Source organism: Falco cherrug, chromosome 3 (assembly GCF_023634085.1).
Source record: "Falco cherrug isolate bFalChe1 chromosome 3, bFalChe1.pri, whole genome shotgun sequence".
Lineage (NCBI taxonomy): Eukaryota > Metazoa > Chordata > Aves > Falconiformes > Falconidae > Falco > Falco cherrug.
In genome coordinates this window covers 13,631,162-13,651,502 of record NC_073699.1, presented here as the reverse complement: position 1 = coordinate 13,651,502, position 20,341 = coordinate 13,631,162, and the positions used below count along the sequence as shown (strand labels likewise).

Below are 20,341 nucleotides of genomic sequence, written 5' to 3'. Positions count from 1 at the left end.
CCACTGGATCGGGTCACTCAAAGCTTCCACATCTTCCACTAGATCAGGTCCCTCAAAGCCCTGTGCAATGTGGCCTTGAGCACTGCCAGGGATGGGACACCCACAGCTGCTCTGGGCAGCCTCGGCCAGTGTCTCACCTGTCTCAGTGTAAAATATGTTCTTTTTTATGTCCAATCTAAATCTACCCTCTTTCAGTTTAAAACTGATGCCCCTTGTCCTGTCACTACAGGATCTACTAAGAAGTCTATTTTTGTCTTTCTTATCAACACCTGTAGGCACTGAGTGGCCGCAGCCGGGTCTCCCCGCAGCCTCCTCTGCTCCAGGCTGAGCCCCCCCAGCTCTCCCAGCCTTTCTCCGCAGCAGAGGGCTTCCAGCCCTCGGACCAGCTCCGTGTCCCTCCCCCGGCCCCGCTCCAGCAGGTCCCTGCCTGGCTTGTGCTGGGGACCCCCGAGCTGGGCGCAGTGCTCCGGGGGGTCTCCCCAGAGCGGAGCAGAGGGGCAGAATCCCCTCCCTCACCCTGCTGGCCACGCTGCTTGGGGTGCAGCCCAGGAAACAGCTTTCTGGGCTGCAAGCACACATTGCCGGCTCGTGTACAGTTTTTCATCCACCAGTACCCCCAAGGCCTTCTCCCCAGGGCTGCTCCTGGGGATTGCCCCGACCCAGGCACAGGACCTTGCACTTGGCCTCATTGAACTTCATGAGGTTGACATGGGCCCACGAAACATCTGGGTTTATTTTGATTTCTTTTATTTTAATTGTTACTCCAAATCAACAGAAGCTCTGTAGGTTTGCTGGCATAAACTTCCTGGGTTTTTTAGTTTGTTCAACATTGACTGGTTGACTTAATGCACCCTTACTAGGAGTGTACTTTGTAGCACTGCTGGTTTTACGGATGATCACTGGTTGAGATGACATCATCAAAAGTCTGCTGCTTACTGCAGTGCCGCAGAAACTAATTTGCATGCTGGCATTATTTTGATGCATAAATTCAGCAGAGGTCCCGTATAGGAGTTGGAGGGATGTAGAAGAGTCTCTCTCAAAATAACACTTTGGTGTGAGGATGTGGCTTCAAGCATGATGCTAACAGGGGTTGGAGGTCCCATATGCTGCAGTGTGGGCAAGAGCAATGCCAAGTTAGAGCTGGCTGGGCTATTTGTACCAAACACCTTCCAAATTTTATTGCAGCCATATAAAAGAGATTATTTGCGTTGTGTCGTGAGCGTGCTCAGGGCTTTATAGGTGGCGCTGAAAGCTGTGAATCCCTCCATAAGCTCCTTGCTCCGTGATCATTTATCTTACAGTATAGTATCGAGGAGCATTGCAATTGTCATCTTTATTATGAAAATTTCCAGTGATTTATCTCTCATGGCAGAGCCTGCTTTTCTCCTTCCACCCCCACCAGAAATTGTAACTCTCTGGATGAGTTTGGGAGTGGAAATTCGTGCTGTCTAATCCTGAACCCAACACGAGATGCCAGCTTGCTTGGGAATGCACAAGAAGGAGAATATTCTCCGTATTAAACTGTAAAGTCATGGATGCCGTTACCTCTCTGCAGGGAGATGGAGAAGCTGCTCGCTGTGCTCAAGGGAATGCGATCAGCTCTAAAATGCATTTCCCTATTTTTTTTGTTTTGACACAGATCCAGCATCCTGAGATTACCAGTTTACTTGGGAAGCAACCTTATTCTCCCTTCTCTTGCAGAGACAAACATGGAGACGGTACAACATTTTCAAGGGAAATAATGATTCTGCTTTTCCCCTCTCAACCTTTCAATAATTTTAATTAGAGTATCTCCAAGAAAAACAGTCGGCCCTTTAAATCAGTTATAAAACCAGACGACTTAGTCTCAGCATGTAGTGTCAGCTTTAATTATCTGGGCAGTTATAGCTGTATGTTATAAAAGTTGGGCAATTAGATGCATTCCTTAAAGCCGTGAAAAAAATTGCTAGCTATCAAGTGGAGGAAAACCAGAGTCAAACATATAACTGTTAATTGCATGAAACATTCTGCAGAACAAACCAGAGTGTAGATCATCCTGCAAAATATGATGAAAATGGCAATGATTAAATGTGTAATCTGTTTCCATGTAGATATTGGGGATCAAGGTATTGTTGGTGAATACATAATTCACCTGATGGAGTTTTGTTCGGGGCTGGTAGAAACCAAATGCCCCCAAGCCCATCAGAGCCTTTCTGTTACCATCATCCGTGGTGGTCCCATGCCTAAAGTGCCCCATGGGTCTTTTTGTAGGTGCTAAAGAACTGGGTGTATGACCTACATTGATGAGGTCCTTCCTGTCCCATGCACCCCCAAATTTCAAACCCTTTTTTCCATTTGCTTTCTCATAGGAGCTAATTTGCACTTCTTAAGGAGCCCCCCTGCTAACAAGGTGATAAAGACACGATACAGGATAGTGAAGAAGAATGTGGTGTCACCAGCCTTATCAACCTTTGGCAGCACTGCTCCCAACTGGAAGACGAGGCGCCCTGTGACATCCAGGTAATTCTTCCATTCCTTGCATGCAGCTGGTTGGGATGCAGGAGCTGAGGGAGTTCCCACGCTGGCTCTGCGTTACAACTATTGCATGTTCGTTGCTTAATTTCTCTATTTGTTTAGCTGCTTCTACACAGGGTTTATTGACTTAAAGTGTAAAATTGTATTACTAATCACGTTAGACTGAGTTGGCGGCCAACAGCTTACTGAAGTCTGTGGCTTTGTATTTATTCCCTGTTTTAATTAATTGTTTCCATGAAGCCATTAAATAACCTGTAAGGAAGATGCAAAAAACACACAGAGCTTTTTACATCAGACCTAAGTGAAGTTGCTGCTTCTTTTGGAGATAGATGTGGCCTGTTAAATAAGGATGGACAAACCTGCTAATGAAGCCAGACCTTCCCTCTGCTTTATAATATTAATGTGTACGTTGGTGCTACAGAGGAGCTTATTGAAAGCATGTTGGAGGCAGGTGCTCCAAACCTACACCAGGAGGTAGGTGCAGGCACAAACTTGCTTCTTCCCAGGTTATCTGGGTGTGTGGAGCATCAGCCCATCCCTGTAGCAAATAATTTGGCGTGCCAGCACCCATGTGAAGAAAGGTGTCACTGAAGGATGGTGCCCTACCCTTGAGCCTGAGTTTTCCTAAATCAGTTATGCTGACATTCATATTTCAGCTACAAGCAAAGTGCAGCCTTGTTAGCTGCTGGAGATGTTACCAGAGAACATCTCAGAGGCCAAGACAAAGCCTGAAACTTGTGTGTAAGCAGAAAAGTCCTTATGGTAATTGATGCTCTAAAAAAGGCACTATTAGAACTGATGGTTTTGGCTATAACCCAGATTCTGGCTATTCTTAGGTTGAGAATGACTTCTCCTCCCCCTGAAATGCTGGTTTGCCACTATCACAGGCAGTATTTTGGGCAAAGAGAGCCAGCTCTTCTCTGCTATGGGCTTGTTTTATTATTCATTCCAGTGTAATGAACCTGAGGAGCTGAGGGATGCTGCGGGCTGTCCCCCACCATTGACCCCTCTGGCAGAGCAGTGACATGGGGCAGCATCAATGCCCTTCTGTGGGTGGTTTCTTCCAAAAGTTATTTCCCCCAGCAATGCCCCAAGGGTTGGTGGCCTTTATGGTGGGTGCTGTGGAGAGACAGCTGTGGAGATGGTGTTGATTGGTTTTAAGGCTTCAGTTTGTGTGATTTTTCCCTATAAGAAGTGAATTTGGCTTTGAGTTTCACAAATACTGGTATCTGAAGGGAGGGTTGGTTTTGGAAGACTTCAGGGTGATGGGCCAGAGTACCAGGTAAACAGGGAGATTTTAGAAAAATCTGTTTACTTTCAAACTATTCTTTAAAATATAAAATTAGGTCTGTTATTTTGTCTTGGTTTTTTCAAGCTTTTGGTTGAGAAACTCCTCATCTTGTGTAGTATGCTGGCCTTAGTTTCAAAGTCCATGTATGGAAACTGTGGGATCCTTTTGGGCTAATGGCTGATTTCCACCCAGATTTTTCACAGTCAATCTTACCTGCGCTGCCTCCTTTTTCTACACATGCTGCTTTTGCCTTTGATGTTTTCCCATGTGTTCATGCCCTTTTATCAAGTCCTGAGATCCACATGCCTCCCATTTACCCCAAAGGTGGCTGGTTTGCCTCCTCCAGTTACTGCTCTACTTGTAGGTGCCACCTCCATTTGTATGTTCTTGGGGCCAGCTTCTGGCATTTCGCTTTCCACAAACAAACCATACATTCTTTTTCTTGCTCCCTCATCCTATGCTTTTGCTGAATCAAGGCAGCATCTTACCTGCTGGTGAGAGTTATTGCTTGCTCACTGCTCTCAGGCTGCAATAGAAAGCCAGACCATCAAATAAGTAATTGTTGTGATTCTTCTTTGGCCCCAAAAGCAGCTTCTTTAAAATATTACTATTAATTTCTCAAAGTTCTCTTTTGCATTGTGAATGTACAAGTATGTTATGATAAAATCTTAAATTGTATTGCTTCGTAGAGGTTCATAATTTGCTGCTGGTAATTACAGCACCAGGTATTTTGTGTGCAGGTGATGATTTGTTTCTTGTGGCTTTAAATCTCTTGTTTCCTCCTGTAGTGTTGGTGTAATGCTGACTCTGGTTCTGGTCACTCCTGTAGCTGCAGTTGCTGATGTGCAACTCAGATTGCCCCTAATGAATGCATTTACACCCACAATGACATGCTTCTTGCCCTTTCCTGTTCGCAGCTCAGTTTGCTGCTGTTTTGGTCCTGAACCAGCCATTTTGAGCAAATCTCCCTCCTTTTATTTAGGTGGAAACAGCTGCTGCTTTCTGTTCTTGTTATAGGCAGTCCTGTTCAAATGACCCTTCTCTCTCTGTCACTGCCCTCGCTGCAAGTCCTGCCCATTTATCGGAGAGAAGACTGATTTTTGTTTCTAGTTTTTGTGATGGTGAAATGTTCTGCAACGAATCTGTTCGTTGTAGTAGTAGTAAAGCAAAACTACTGCTTTAGTGTCCCTCCAACATTAATGTGCCTCATCTGGGACCTTGAAAGAGAAAATGTGAGCCAGGCAAGGCTCGCCCTGCTCTGTAATTATCCCAGTTTTATTCCTGGGAGGGGAATTTGTATCTTGTACCTACTGTCTGTTGGTGGATTTGGTTCTGTAATGGCTTTCCCAGTGAGTGAAACGTGATGACGTTTTTGCTACTTGATGCTCTTTATAGCGAAAATCATCATGTCGTACTGTGACATGATATTGCCCAAAACTATTATCCCATTGATGTGCGAGCCTGATTTGTGAAAATCTTTCAGGCATTGGTTGTAAGGGAGGGAGAGATGGGCTTCTCATAGCCATATCAAATTTAATCTGGTGCCCCTTGATGATGTGCAGATGCACGTGTACAATGCCATAATAGATGACTAATGTGGTTGTGTAGAAAGGTGGTAGATGTCCCATCCCTGGAAACATTCAAGGCCAGGTACGACGGGGCTCTGAGCAACCTGATCTACATTAAGATGTCAGGGATGGACTAGATGACCTTTAAAGGTCCCTTCAAACCCAAACCATTCTGTGTTTCTATGGAGGTCAGCCTTAGCTAACAGAAAACAGCTTGTGCTCTGACTATTTGGCTCAGGTTCTTCCCTCACAGCTTGTTACTCCAGATCCAGGGCTGGAGCATCTCTCTTGTGAAGACAGGCTGAGAGGGTTGGGGTTGTTCAGCCTGGAGAAGAGAAGGCTCCAGGGAGACCTTATAGCAGCCTGCCAGTACCTAAAGGGGGCTACAAGAAAACTGGAGAGGGGCTTTTTACAAGGGCATGTGGTGATAGGACAAGGGGGAATGGTTTAAGCTGAAAGAGATTCGGTTTAGATTAGGTATTAGGAAGAAATTCTTTACAATGAGGGTAGTGAGACACTGAAGCACGTTGCTCAGAGAAGTTGTAGATGCCCCATCCCTGGAAGTGTTCAAGGCCAGGCTGGATGGGGCTTTGAGCAACCTGGTCTGGTGGAAGGTGTCCCTGCCCACGTCAGGGGGTTGGAACTAGATGGTCTCTAATGTCCCTTCCAACCCAAACCATTCTATGGTTCTATGATTTGGATGGCTGATGGATGGAGGGTCCACGGTGAGAACTGAGGAGGGCAGGAGCTTCAGGCAGGGGATTCAGGCAGGGTGAGAGCAGGAGTCTCCAGCTGCGGGGTGGTGGGTCTTTCTCAGCCGAGCACTGATTCTGCAGAGGAGCAACCTGTTTGTGCTGCCATGATTGGCTGAGAGCTCCCACTTGTAGAATAATTTTATCTGTATTAATCTCTGATTTCATTAAATTATGTAGTTTAGATCTTACAGCTGTTTCAGACAAATCTTGACAAAATGCCATCAGCAATTTAAAACAATTGTATTTTAAAGAAGCAATAAATCTCTTACTCACTCTCCCCGTTACCTTCTTTGTGTGTGATCAGTCATTTGGACTGTCTGGAGGAAGCATGTGGCAAATGCTTCTCCTCTAGTTTTTATAAGTGTTTTTGTTCCATTGTTCATAGCATCCTGTTGGACCTCTAGCAAGCAACAAGCTGGGAGCTGCTTTCTGGTGCTTTGCTTTTGCCAAGAAATGGGCAGCTTTGGTGGCAGTGGAGCACACTGTGCATGCCTGGAGCACTGGTTTAGTCACCTCCTCATATTTATCTTTTGGTGTTCATCATGCTGAATGGTCAATTATTTTTTTTTATTTTATTTTTGTTTCCTTTTATTTTTTTAAATTTATTTTTATTACCCTTTTCACCTTAAGCCAGAAGTGTGATGTTAAAAGGCTGGTGGTGCTACAGTCAAATGCTGCTCCCAAATTGGTTTCTAGCTGATGCTAAGGAGAAATTCCTACTATGAAATCAGGTTTTGAGGAGTCCAAAAGTGATGTTCAAGTGTTTTACACAGTTACTGATTTTTTCAGATTTAATGTGCTGCCATAATAAACTTCCAACAGGACTTGTGTTCTTCTCTGTCTTGTGAACTTGCTGTCGTTAAAGATGTTTATGAGATTCCCCCTTCTCTTTTTGAGTATCTGTGCTGTAGTTTGCAGCAAAAACCCTTGCTGGGGTATCCGGGACATTGCCCTTGTTGCTGAGAAACTCCCCCAAATCCGCAGACTAAGATGAAGAGGGTTGTGCCTTTGGGAAATGAGTGACGGGGAGAGTCGCTGCACATCTGGACGTACCCGGTGCTAATCCCTCCATGATGAGTTGCGTTCTCCCCTTATTGCTAGGTTGCATTAAACTTCGCCCTGCTGCTGACTTTTCTTAGAGGCAATAGATGGGAGTATATTTTAAATTAATTTTACTACACTTTTTGTAATATTTTTGTTTTAAACAGATTTATAAGCAACTTGGGGGCTATTTCTCCAAATTTATGAAGATAATTTTCACTCTCTTGATAAGGTTAAATTTACACCTGCTATTTCCATATTAATTCACATTGCTAAGTGGATCTAATTTTCTTCCGTTCTTCTATCTAGCAAGTGTGGCCTTTCCTAATGCAATTTCCCCCTCACTAAATCACTGTGATCAGGAGTCATGATCGAGTTAAATTAACTTAAATTAATTTACTTAATAAGAGCTCCAGATCATTGTGAATGAGGTTAAGATTTATTGATTCTCCTTTTCACTCCTCCCCCTTATCTCTCTCTGCTTTGCAGGAGTGCAGCTCAGAAAAGCTGTGATTTGCTTGTCTTAAATTTCATTTGCTCCTATTGACATTGCGGTTGGTCATTGCTTAGAAATCGTGGGGGGATGCCCTCTCCTCCTGCAGCCTCTCGCCACCAGGAGAGGGCTGAGTGAGTTGCTTTGGAGGAGTTGAGATGGATGAAGTGACATGTTGAGCGACAGCAGCGATGCTGCTCCTGCTTTCAGCCTCTTTCTGTGGTTCATGTGGTGTCAGCAGATGCAGCCACCAGTAAACCAGGATGTCCAGTTTTCACAGACCTTGCCCAGAGTCAGCCGAAGCCTTCTGGTGTTGGGTGTGCTGTAAGATTGTGGAAACTGCTAGAAAGCTAAGTAGGGCATCCGCTGGTGTGGCTAGGATCCTCCACCCCAACACACCTTGGCTGGAAGGAGCAGATGAGGATAACAACAGGAGGATGCTCCTGGCCACTGCAGATACCCTCTGCTTGCAAATCCACATCCTCCACCAAAGGGACAGTTTTCTTGCAAGCAGAGCAGGATAAATGGGGCAAACCCAAATGTCATTGAGCATCCATTCCAAGACAGCAGTGGAAAATATCCATGTCCCTGTACAGGGGATGACGTGCCTGTGATGGGCTCAGCCAGGAAGCACAGAGCCAAGAGCATTGGCTTGAAGAAGGAGGATGCACCAACGTCTGCAGAAGACACCAGCTCACCCTCTCATGGAGAGACAGAGCCATTTTAAGACACATTTTTGGAAGCAGAGACACCTGTGCGTAATGGCTGATGTTGTGTTTATAGACCCCCGATGAGTGAGTTGAACACTGACCCACTTTGAAGAGTTTTTGTCTAAAATACTGATGCATGTGTTTAAAAGAAAAGTAATCTGTCTACAAATAATAGTCTGGCACTGATGGAGAAGCTCAGATATTTCCTTCAGAAAACTTAGCAGCACCTCTTGAGGGACAGTTCTACCCCTCCAGCACTATAAATAAGTAAAGAACAAGATAATACAACATTTGTCAGAGAAATGCCTGTTCAGTAGAAAACACTTGTCAGCAGAGGATACACTTGTGTGGCTTAGTTTTGTTTTCTTCTTTTCTTTCTGTTCCTTGGCCTGAAGCAGATTGAATGGACTAAGATGGAAGTGAGAGCTTTCTGGGCTTGATTTGGGTCCTCGCCACCCATTCTCCTGCAAAGCCTTTAGGCTTTTGCGCTGAAAGGTAAAGTGGGTGATGCAGGTTGTGAAACGGGCTGGTGCTCAGCCACAGTGCTGGGTGCAAGTGCCACTTCACCAGGGCAAAGGGACATATGGTTGAGGGCCCAAGAGGAGGAGAAACCACTGTCTTTGCCAGTCACTGTCTCTTCAGGAGGTTGAGATACTGTGTGCCAGGTGGCGTGGACACACCGACCTCCCTGTCTCATCTCTTCCTTTTCTTCACAGTGGGCGAGTTGTTGGTTTCTGATTCTTTTTGCTCTCTTACCAATAGTTTTCAGAGATCCATTTCCAGCCAGTCAACCCAACTCATCAACCAGTTCACAGAATCATAAAATGGTTTGGGTTGGAAGGGAGTCCAACCCCTGTGCCATGGGCAGGGACATCATTCACTAGATCAGGTTGTTCAAAGCCCCATCCAGCCTGGCCTTGAACAATTCCAATGATGGGGCCATCTGTTGCTGGCTCTCTAGCTTCTGCAGACCAGCAAAGATACCTGCTGAGGGTGTGTGGAGGCCACCAATTTCCAGGGCTGTCCTGATGCTTGGTCTCCTCTCTTGTGCAACATCATCATCATCTTTTCCCCCAAATCCCACGCTGAGGTGCTGAGTTAATTTCATGCAGCCCCTGCCATCCCCTCCCCGAGAAGCCCTTCAGACTTCCCTTGCTCTGTGGTCCCATTCTGCTGTCATATCTTGAGTCCTGTTACATGTTTCCTGGCAGAAGTGAAATAGTAGTTTCACCTCCTTGAGACAATGATATCGTGTGATCAGGAATGGTGCTCGGCTTCTCCCTCTGCGGTGGAGTGTTTTCCATGTCTGACTGGGGCAAGTGGAGCCACAGTGCCGGTCTTGGTTTGCTGTCAGCATGTAAGTTAACTCTTTCTGCCTAAACCCTTGGGGAAGGGACACACAGCTGAAGTAAAGCCTTGAGTTGCAGGACAGAAGCACGTGCACTGCAGTGGGTCCGTGCCTGCACGGCTTTCCCAGATCAATTGCTATGTCTAATTCCTGCAGAACGCAGAACTCTACGGTTGCCTTGCCATGAATACTTGCTGCATGGCACGAATGTGAAAACTCAGTATATCCTCTCTTTTTCTGTGGGGGAGACCATGTCCTTGTGACTTTCCGGGGAAGCTGTCTCCTCCTCTCTGCGTGCCTCCCATTGCATTGCAGATCAAGGTGATGCAAAGTGGCCGAGCCACCATGGCACAGCACTTTGAACCCAAGTTTTACAGTCTGCACAGAGTCGTTTACCATAATCCAGGCTGATGGGCAGTAACATGTTAAGCCGCAGTAATTCAATTGCTTCTGAGCTTTTTGGTTGCACTCTTAAGGTTCCCCAGGAAGTCTGTCCATTCTGGCAATGGGATGGATTTTTCCAGGTTTTGTGACATCTTTGGAAACTGTTGAGAAGTGTTTGAGATTCGTTGGTGTGTGTTGCTTGTCCTACAACCCAACATTGAGTAGCTTTGCCCATGCTGGCAATTAAAGAGCCAGAGTGGTGGCCCCTTGGGGGAGTTGATTCAGGTCTGGTTTGGCATGGTTTAGTCCTCATCTCACCAGCCATTGTTAGGGGAAATCCCTTCTCTGCTTCATTTGCTTTGCTGGCGTGGAGTTATGATCACCACTATGGCTTGGAGCTTTCTGGGGAATTCTTTTTAGCACTTGTGGAAGATACTGCTGTACAGGGTGAAGCACTATGGGACATATTTCAGAAGGCTCAAATGATGAAGAATGTCCTTCTGCTTAAAACCCCCAACTTTTGGGAGAAAATGAAGATGCCTTTTTAAAATTAGCTGTTGGCCAAGAACTGGAGAGAGCAGGGGAAAGGGCAGCCCCAGTCATTGTGTCTGCTGTGCTTTGGAGGCCGTTGGGATGATGGTCCCATGAATTACCTTTATGCTGACAGCTTCTTCTGGAAAGGGACGTGAGGATGGCAGCAAATGTCCTAATTCCCCTAAACAAGACCCAGCGACCATTAGAAGGACAATGCTGAAGCACCCCATGTGAGAACCACCTTGATAAGCCACCACTGCAAGGTGTTTAGTCTGCAGGATTTTATGGTACAAGACTTTGAGAGCAGCATCTACTTAGAATTATGTTAAATATGTACATTTGTAAGAGACATCTCCCTGGCTGTCATTCTGCACTTTCCTGTTTGAGGTATCTATACCTCTTCTCCAAAACCATCTGGAGTTGGTGCCTGTGGAAACCAGCTTAGTCCATGAACCATTAGTTTGGTCTGGAGAGGACTTTTTTTTTTTCTTTTTTTTTTTTTTTTTTTTTTTTAATTTCTGACATAGCTGTGAAAATACAAAATCTGGCAGTGGCACACTATTGCATGGAGACCAAAATGTGCATTGGTTTAGTGACAGGTGGTGGAATTAGTTAGAAGCAGGCTGGCAAAGTAGTTTTCAGTGCCAGCTCTGCCCATGGTGTGCTCTGTGCTTACAGGATCCTTCTCTCTCCATCTTTAACCGCTGTCTCAACAATCTCAATGTGAAGAAGCCAGAGGCAAATAAATAACACCTGATTATTTCTCCATGTTGCTAAGCAGACACTGCTGTCATGTATTTTCTCAACACATCTCCAGGAGAAGACATCAAGCAATTTTGGAGAGCGAAGATGCTGCTCTCCATGCGTCTTCAAGATGATGCAGGGTCTAAAGGTGTTTCTGCAGCTCTTCAAGAGGAAATTACGTTAAATCACGGCATGTTCCTAATCCCAGGGGGTCAGTGGTTGAGGTTGAGAGCTGAGGGTGTGGTTCAGGGCCATTATGCATGATGGATGGAGCAAATCCATATTTCTTCGGTGCTGGGGCATCATCTTGAAAGTTGCAGGGAAGACAGAAAACTGTTAATGTGGGCTTCGACTGTTGATAATTGCTGAGTGCTCAAATGGGGGGAAGCTTTAATCGAAGTTATCATATATTGTGAGTAGACAGGGATGGTGTTTCTTTTAAAGATCTCAGCAAAAGCTGTCTTCTCTCCTCGGTCCGTTTATTTTTTTTGCTGGTTGATACCTTCACTTCAGTGGGGAGAAGGGGTCCAAGAGGTGGGATCCCAACCTCCTGCAGACCAGTTTGGAGCACAAACTGGACTGATGCTGTTGTCGAGAAGCTGCTCTTCAAGCTCAGAGGAGCCTGCGAAGACCAGACTGCAATCTCCAATTTTTTGGGGGGTTTATGAGTTATTTATCTTGTTCAGATGATGCTCTGGTGGGGTTGTGCTTCCTCTGCTCCTGGTGCCAAATGCTACTGGATCTCCGAGCACGCAGGTGAAGGATCATGAGCATCATAACCCTACGGGCAGAGGTTGGGGTACCAGGAGTTAATTTTATTTTATCAAGATGATAAAATACCCCTCTGCCTCCCCGGCTTTTGATGCATTAATCTGAAAAAGGAGTCGAAATGTGACTAATGTCCTTAAAGTTCCTGTCAATTTTTTTCTTCCCAAATTCATTTGACATGAAAGTGAGAAGTAAACAGAAAGCCTGTGTTTAAGCAGATAACTTGGAAAGCCTTTTCCATCACATTTAAAAACGGCCGTGTCATGGATTCTGCGAATTGGCGGGTTCTATTTTGTTTTATTTTATTTTGTCTGTGTGGTAAATTTTCTTTTAATAATCTCGACGTGGTTTTACGAGGTTTAGGGCTAAGATTTTTTTTGAAGGGATGTTAAACCATTCTCCAAAATGACATCTCATTAAAGTGAAATTCATCTGCTGGGATTGGAGACATTATAGGCAGGAGGAAACTGTGGCTCCCATTTGAAAATACATTTTTTTTTTCTTTCTATAGGAAGTACTTTTAATCTTTTTAATGAGGATGGTATGAGATACACAACCCTGTATTGTTTCTGAGAAGCCCTGACATCTGGCCTAGCATAATCCAGTTTCTGTTAGGAACTAGTTTAGAGGCTTTAAAAAACAATGTCGCTTCTTTTGGGCAAAGCTCGGGATTAATCTTTCATATGCTCAGCACTCCCCCCTTGCAGAAAGACAGACACTTTACAACAGTCAGTCTTCTTTCTTTTTTTCCCCTTTGTGTTCTTTTTTCTATATCTTCTTTCCCCCTCTTTCGCCTTCTTTCCTCCTCTTTCCCCTCTCTTTCCCCTTTCTCTAGTCTTTCTTCTTTCCTTTTTTCCTTTCCCCCCTTTTTCTCCTCATTTTTTTTTTCCTCCTAGTGCATTCCCCCCAGACAGAGCTGATGGCTGGGTGCTTTCCCAGCTAACTGGCCAAGCAGCACATCCCAGCTGGGCAGCTTTGCAGGGGGAGACGGGGGCTGCACCAGCCTGCTTCCTGCCTGGGCTGTCCCCTCCATCCTCCCAGTCCCCCCAGTTCTGTCCTGTGTGGGGGCAACCTTGTGCCATGAAGTTGTATTTTGTGCTGCTTTTGCGTGAATTCAAGGCTGCTGGCTTTGGAGGGAGCGCTCCGGATTCCTCCTCAAAGGGTTGGCCACAGTAATCGAGCTCTACTTTGGAGGAACTAATGAAAACAAAATAAAAACGGGACTCAGAGGTTAACTACCAGCTTTAAATGCATATGAACATACTTAAGAATAATGGGATTTTCTTTTTTTAATTTTGGTTAATGGAGTAGTCGAGTTTTGAATGGATTCTATTAAAAATAAAACCGTCACATTCGAACCTGGGGAGGCAATGATGGGTTATTTACTTGACAGGGTGTTGTGTTGATCTTGGATCAGCCCTTCCGTGGAGCCTGGAGCATCCTTCTTTGGGGAGCCCACCATTTCCCAAACCTGGATCTTTTCTTGCTGGGAGATCTTTCAGCTTCATCACCTGCTTGGAGCTGTGTTGGTTGTGAGCAGATAAAGGAGATGCTTAACTAGTTTGGCTGAAAAAATGGGCAATTTCTGGTTTTTTCCCCTCCCTTTCTGAGTTTGTGAGGTATAGCTGTAGCCTTTGCTTTACATTATTTAAGGGAAGTGCTTTGCATTTCCTGCAGAGGTACGGATAATAAAGTTTTTTTCATGTAGCCATAAGGCACCTTGGGGTGGTCTGGCTTCTTATTTGGCTGTTGAAATGTGGCTTTAGATCTGTAGCCCAGAAAACATCTTGTGCTCTGGATTTAGGAGAGGAAATGCAGAAAGCTGGGTTTTGGTTATAGAGAGATTCTACAGACATGTAAGTGATGAGCATAGTTGAGAATAAAAGCGACATCTCATTTAGCATCATCGGGGCATAGTTTTACTTTTGTAATACTTACCCCCAGCCAAATACAGATGTCTCCCATAAATTAAAGATATGTAAGCAGTGGTTTCCACCACCAGGTTCCGTACCAGCATCCGCTGAGAGCCATCCTCCTGATGAACTCCCAGCCTGGCACTGGCTTTCTGCCATGTGAGATGTTGAACTCTCCTGCATCCTTTTGGCCTGAGGTGCTCATGATGGATGGAAATGAGTGGGAAGCCAACCAGTCCATAGCATGGATAATGTATAAATGGAGGATCTTCCTTCTCTTACCCCGCCTCCCCCAAAGTGTGATGGTATAAAACCACTGTAGAAAAGCATGACACTGTCCCTTGTAGTAGGCATCAGTTGCATCCTCAGCATTATTTTCATCTGGGTCAGGGCAACATTTTGAAGTTGGTCTCCTGAGTGGAACGTCTCCAGTTGCTGGGCTTCAGGTGGCTTCACAGACCAGTCTTGGAGGCTCAGACTCAACCCCTTGTAGATAAAACCAGTCCTGAGGATGTTCTCTAACTGCTGGTGGGCACTGGATCATCAAAGCCAGGCAGGAGCAAAGCAAAGGACATGTTTTGCTGAAATGAAAGTAATTTGTAGTGTGGAGCACCAGGTTGCCTCTACAGATCTACTCTGAAGGGTCCAAACTACTTACTAGAAGAGACATGGCTGGTGTGGGTCAGCAGTGTGGGCACCAGCCTGGGGCAAGATTTTGGATCTGTGATGGGGTTTGCAAATGCCTGTTTGATGCAACCTCTTTCTGTTTCCAGCCTGCCACCTTTCCTCTATCTCCCTGTGAGAATGAATCCTTCATGCTGTGTCCTGCTGCAGGGCAGAGAGGAGGCTCCCTGGACCAAGTGGTTTCACCTGTCAGTGTTTGTTCAAATGCCAATTCATAGAATCATAGAACGGTTTGAGTTGGGAGTGACCTTTAAAGATCATCTAGTCCAAACCCCCGGCCATCGGCAGGGACATCTCCCACTAGACCAGGTTGCTCAAAGCCCTGTCCATCCTGGCCTTCAACACTTCCAGGGACAAGGCATCACAGCTTCTCTGGGCAGCCTGCTCCAGTGTCTCACCACCCTCCCAGTAAAGAATTTCTTCCTAATATCTAATTTAAATCTGTTCTGTTTCAGTTTAAAGCCACTTCCCCTTGTCCTATCATTACAGACCCTTGTAAAAAGCCCCTCTCCAGCTTTCACATAGCCCCCTCTAGGTACTGGAAGGCTGCTATAATTCCTAGTGAGCTGAGCAGACTTGCAAGCCTCACATAGTTCTGCACAAATACGGAGAGCTATATTACACCCATGATGCTCATTTGACCAAAGGCTCCTATAGAAAAGAATAAACTAACACAATAACTAAGCTGAGAGAGAGAGAGAGAGAGAGAGACAGACAGACTGTATATCGGTAAGGCTGCAAGAAGCACTCGTTTTGAGAGCTGCAAGGAAGTGACCGGACGCTTGGGTCTTTTCACACTGGGCCCACCATCTCCAGTTGCATCATGGTGCTGTGGGAGCGTTATCAGCTCCCAGGGCTGGACAAGCCAAGTGGAAAGCTCCCTTAGGGACTAACTAAATCCAGCATGTGGGGCATTGCCTACGTTGTATAACAGTGCAGACATGCTCGCAAGTGGTTGTGTTGCTTCTCAACGAGCTACTGCTCATCATCAGTGTCTTGCTGACTGGCTGCTCCCACCCCATGGCATATTAAGCTAATATGTTTTACTTAGTGTTTATAATAGACAGAGAGCACACGCACAGTCGGTTAGTAGAGGATTTGCTGATGAGTGGTAATTCATTAGCTGGGATTTTTTTTCCCCTCTTTTGTGACCACTTCTCCTTGCTTTCAGAGTACAGCAGCTATCAAAGAAAAGCAGAACATCCTTAGCAAGGAGGTTTATACAGATTAAAAATTGGGAGTTTTCAGCTGCAGATCAGCAGTTTTGAGTCGGGATTGGATCAGCTGGTGCAGGGACTCAGGTGGGAGACATAAAAGTTTGTGCCCAGACAATCAGAGAGGTCATCTCCAGTGTTTGGAAGCCCATCTTCAGGTGCTGAGACACCAGACATGAAATGGTCCTCCCCATGCTATGGTCGGTCTCTCATGTCATCTCTTGGAGCCTCAGCCCAGCAGCTCTTGATGCTTTGGGGTGGCTGTGGTCTTTGCATGGTGAAGGCAGCAATCGCTCCCTTCCTATAGGTTATATCCAAAATACTCTAAATGTGGTGGCATGTACATGACCAGTAGGTCAGGGCTTGCCCTTCCTCTTCATTTACTTGGGAGTCCACAGTCAGGATCTTGAAATGCAGTGTGGAGATGGAAAAAGCACTTTGAACTCAAATCATTAACTCCAACAAAAGCACAGGAAAAGCTTTAGTAGAAGAATGTTAATTATGGATGTTATAATGTGATTTGTGGATTAGTGTGCAAGTTCTAGGATGGATCCTAGGCAATCAGGGCAGATGCCATCTGGAAGAAAGCAGAGGGTTGATACCCTCCTCGTCCACTCTTGGGGACATATCTTCGTCATGCAGGGACGAAATGTGGTGATGCTGGGAATCGAAGCAGGTCTCCAAAGCCTTTTAACCTCTCTCAGTGCTGCTTACTCTCTCTTAGGGCATCTATTTGCTCCTGCCCAGATGCTCCAGGATAAAATATTTCATGGGATCACAAGGTTTCAGGTACTGCTGTTCCTTTTGTACATCCAGATTCCCCAGATGCCAACTGTGGCTTAAAAAAAAAAAATAATACATATTTTAGATGGTAGTATTCACCCTTTCTAACGCAGGCTTCAGCAAAAATGTATATTTTTTATGATAGTATTCACCCTTTCTAACCCAGGCTTCAGCAGCAACTGAGTAGTCTGGCCAGATGAAATCTGCTTGGGGATATGGTTTTCCAAATTGCACATATGCCATATTTAAAACTCTTTTTGAAATGGTTTTGAACCTTTGGAAGTGGTTTTTCTAAGGCTAATAATCCCTCCTAACTGCATCCCATTTTGAGAATATTTTTCTGGCACTGGGTATTTACACAGTCACCGATTTTTCACCTGACAGTGACAGCTGCAGGAGTGAGTGATGTATTTAATTTCTAAATTTCTACCCTACTAAGAGATTAGTAATGGCAGAGCTTCTCTTTTCCCACCCTTTCCCCCAAATATCTTTTGCTACAAAGGGCTGTAACTTCTCCAGCCTTTTAGCAGCTCGATCCAAGAAGTTTTCCTGTGGTGATTCCAGTGTGAAAGTTGATATTTTAAAAAAACAACAAACAAAAACACAAAAAAAAAAGAGGAAGGGGGGAGTGCAGCATGGCTGAATGGCAGCTCCGTGCAGCATAAATGACCCAAATTGCTTCTTATCAGCTCCCAGTGATGGTAAAATTGTGATACCTTCGTTCAAACCTCGCCATGAGCTGGTGCACTGAGCTGAGTCCAACTGCTGCTGGCATCTGGGCTGCTCGCGTTGGGCTGTGCCCGGGCAGGTCTCGGGGCTCAGGGAAAGAGCGAACCAGTTTGTGGGGGCAGAGAGGTCACTTGGCAAGTGCTTGAGCATCGTTTTCAACTGATTAATTCTTTCCAGGCTAAGTAAACATTTAGTCTTCTTTCAGGCTGAAGGATGGATCCATCTGTTTCTTCCTGGCCTGAGAAATAAAACAAACCAACAACAAACCTCTTAAAACGCTGGAAGAAACTCTTGGATTAACGAATGCAGAGGGATGCGTGCGTCTTGGGTGCCGCTCCTGCTCTGAGCGAAACCCTTTGTTGGCAGCAATCAGGCTGCAGAAAGCAAAGAGCAAGCAGGTATCTTGCTTCATTAATCACCTGTCTGTTAAAAGTGTGGCTGTTTGCATGTCCTTAGAGGTGACAACTAAGAGATAAGATGATTTAATAGGATATGAAAGTCAAGTTTGGAGGATGGTGTGGGGCTGGCTCAAGAGCAGGACTGACCCTTCATAAATAAGAACTCCAAGAGCTTCGCTGGGCAGCAGCAGCCATTCTCCAGGAGCTGGGAATGCAATGGGGAGAAGGAATGGAGGAGGGAGATGCTGTGGTACCAATGGCAGCAGGCTTGTTCGTCTCTCTCGGGGTAGGTCAGGTGTGTTTTGCCCTTAGGCTGAGATAGTGAATATTGCCAGTTGAGTTTAAGTGTGTTGTACTCGATATGGAGGCAAATACCTAAATAATGTTATATTCATACCTTACTGTATACCCAAACCCTATGTAATCAGCTTTCTCAATACCTGGGCATTTATTTCCTTCTGCTGCCTTCAAAATAATCAGAATTAGCTCATTTAGTACTGAGTAATACCATTCCTGCCTGGTTATCTTCCCCTGCCAGAGGACTGTGGTTTCCTCATTCTACACCCAAAATCTCTGTCTGATGGAGGTTGCTCTGGGATGAAGCCGCAGTGTTTCCTCCAAACCATGAGTTTTTTTGTTAGGATGTGTGTGGTTTTCATATTGGATGATCTTTACCAAGCACAAGTAACACAAGGACTTGTAAGAAGTGCTTTGGATGTCTCTAACTGCGGTGAGGAACTTCTAAATTAACTTCTTTTACCATGCCTAGCTACTGTAACATAAAGTCGGGGAAGTAATTTGTGGATTTATCCTCTGCCTTTGTTCCTGTCTTGCTTCTAGGTGAAGCAAGAAGTGCTGGTTACAGCTGAAGCTTTGCAAAGCCTCTTGCCTGCTACCAGGCAGGAGCATACTCCCCTTGGCTCTCCCCAGGGCCTGATTCTGGCACCCCTGTGTGCAGCAGAGCTAGGATTCAGTGCAAGGCCGGATTTGCGCCCGCTCTTGGCACAGGTGCCCCTTCGTGGGGGCTTGTGGTGAAGCCGACCATCTGCGCCCGGCAGCTTCCCTGTTCCCCGTCTGTCCGTCCGTGCATCCCCAGGTGCTGACTGGGCACCACAGCATCTGCAGCTTGCACTGCCTGCCGGGCTCGCCTGGAAGGAGGATTTGCAGAAGGATATGGGGAGGTCTGAGAGGTCACAGCTGTTAAAGCTGGGAAAGTGGGAAAAAAAGGGCAGAGGCGTTTCCGAAATTGGCACAAGTGCCGTAGCCACCTGTCTGCAAGCATCAATGCTTTTCCAAGCTGAAATATATTTTGATTGCAAATAATTTCCTTTAATTCTGCCCCCCCCCCCCAGATTTAATAATTGCTTCTTGAATTATTGGTAGTGAATTCAGATCAGTGCTGCCACAGGTGTTCCTGCCATCCTCTGATGTGGAAAGGAGTGTGTAAACGGAGGCAATGAAGGAGAAATCTCTGGGGAAACCCCAAAGCCATTCCAGCTCAGGATATTTGACATGGAAAAAGGTTTTTTGACTCGGTAAGGAGGAGCAGGGACCTCAGAAGACAGCATCCCTGCTTGCTTTTAATTCCTTTTTAAATGCAAGAATAAAAGGGGCAAAGGGGAAGGTTATTTTTGGCACAGGAAGGAACTTTCTTTGTGGGAGTTATGTTCTTGAGACAGCAGGGACATTTTCCTGTTTCCTCCCGCTAACAAATTCCTGGCCTCTTCTGCATTTAAAATAACCATGTTTCAACCCAAAACAGGGCTCAACACTGCTGTGGTGGGGAACAGGGCATGGAAACCTGCCCTCGGTTGGGTAGGAGAGATGGGAAAATGCTGGGAAGCTCCAAGCATAGAAGTCCAAAGCAGTGAGTATGGGGTTGTCCCCCCTGCTCTTCATCCATATAAAACTATACATGGGACAGGGCAATGGCTTTGGTGAAGTGAGCTAAAAAAGTTGCATTTCTATTTTTATAATTTATATGAGGTAAAAAAAATCTCCTTCTGCTGTTTTTGTTAATACTTGACAATCCTGAAAACTCCTTTTAAGAGTAAACAGAAAGGGTAGGTATTCAGGCAAGCAACTGAAGGTGCTTCAAAAAAGGAGCAAAGCTTTGAGGATTGAAGAGGAAGGTGCTTGAAAAAATAAAATACGAAAAAAATATCCATCCAGGTTGCTTCTGAGCACTTAACAACCCCCATCTTGGGCCTTTCTACAGGAGGGAATATTTTTACATGAGTTATTTCTTTTTGGTGTGTATGAGCAGAGCACTTGCATTGCTTTGAACAGGGAGGGGTTTAGTGATGGAGATGGTGGTGGGAAGCCAGGGCTCTCATCTTCTGCAGTTGTGGGATCCACCACTTAAATGTTCTTCAGGAGCTCAGAATCATAAAATCATAGAAGGGTTTGGGTTGGAAGGGACCTTAGATGATTGTCTAGTCCAACCTCCCTGCCATGGGCAGGGCTGTCT

The 20,341-nt window shown here is 45.5% G+C and overlaps 1 protein-coding gene across 1 annotated transcript in view; it reads left to right on the top strand.

The window, feature by feature from the left end:
- ZC3H3 (zinc finger CCCH-type containing 3) overlaps positions 1 to 20,341 on the top strand; it is a 186,707-nt gene that overhangs the window by 78,474 nt on the left and 87,892 nt on the right. The window contains exon 4 of the mRNA XM_055703962.1: positions 2,349 to 2,499. Within this exon, the coding sequence (XP_055559937.1) occupies positions 2,349 to 2,499 (151 nt within the window). The remainder of the gene's footprint in view (positions 1 to 2,348; positions 2,500 to 20,341) is intronic.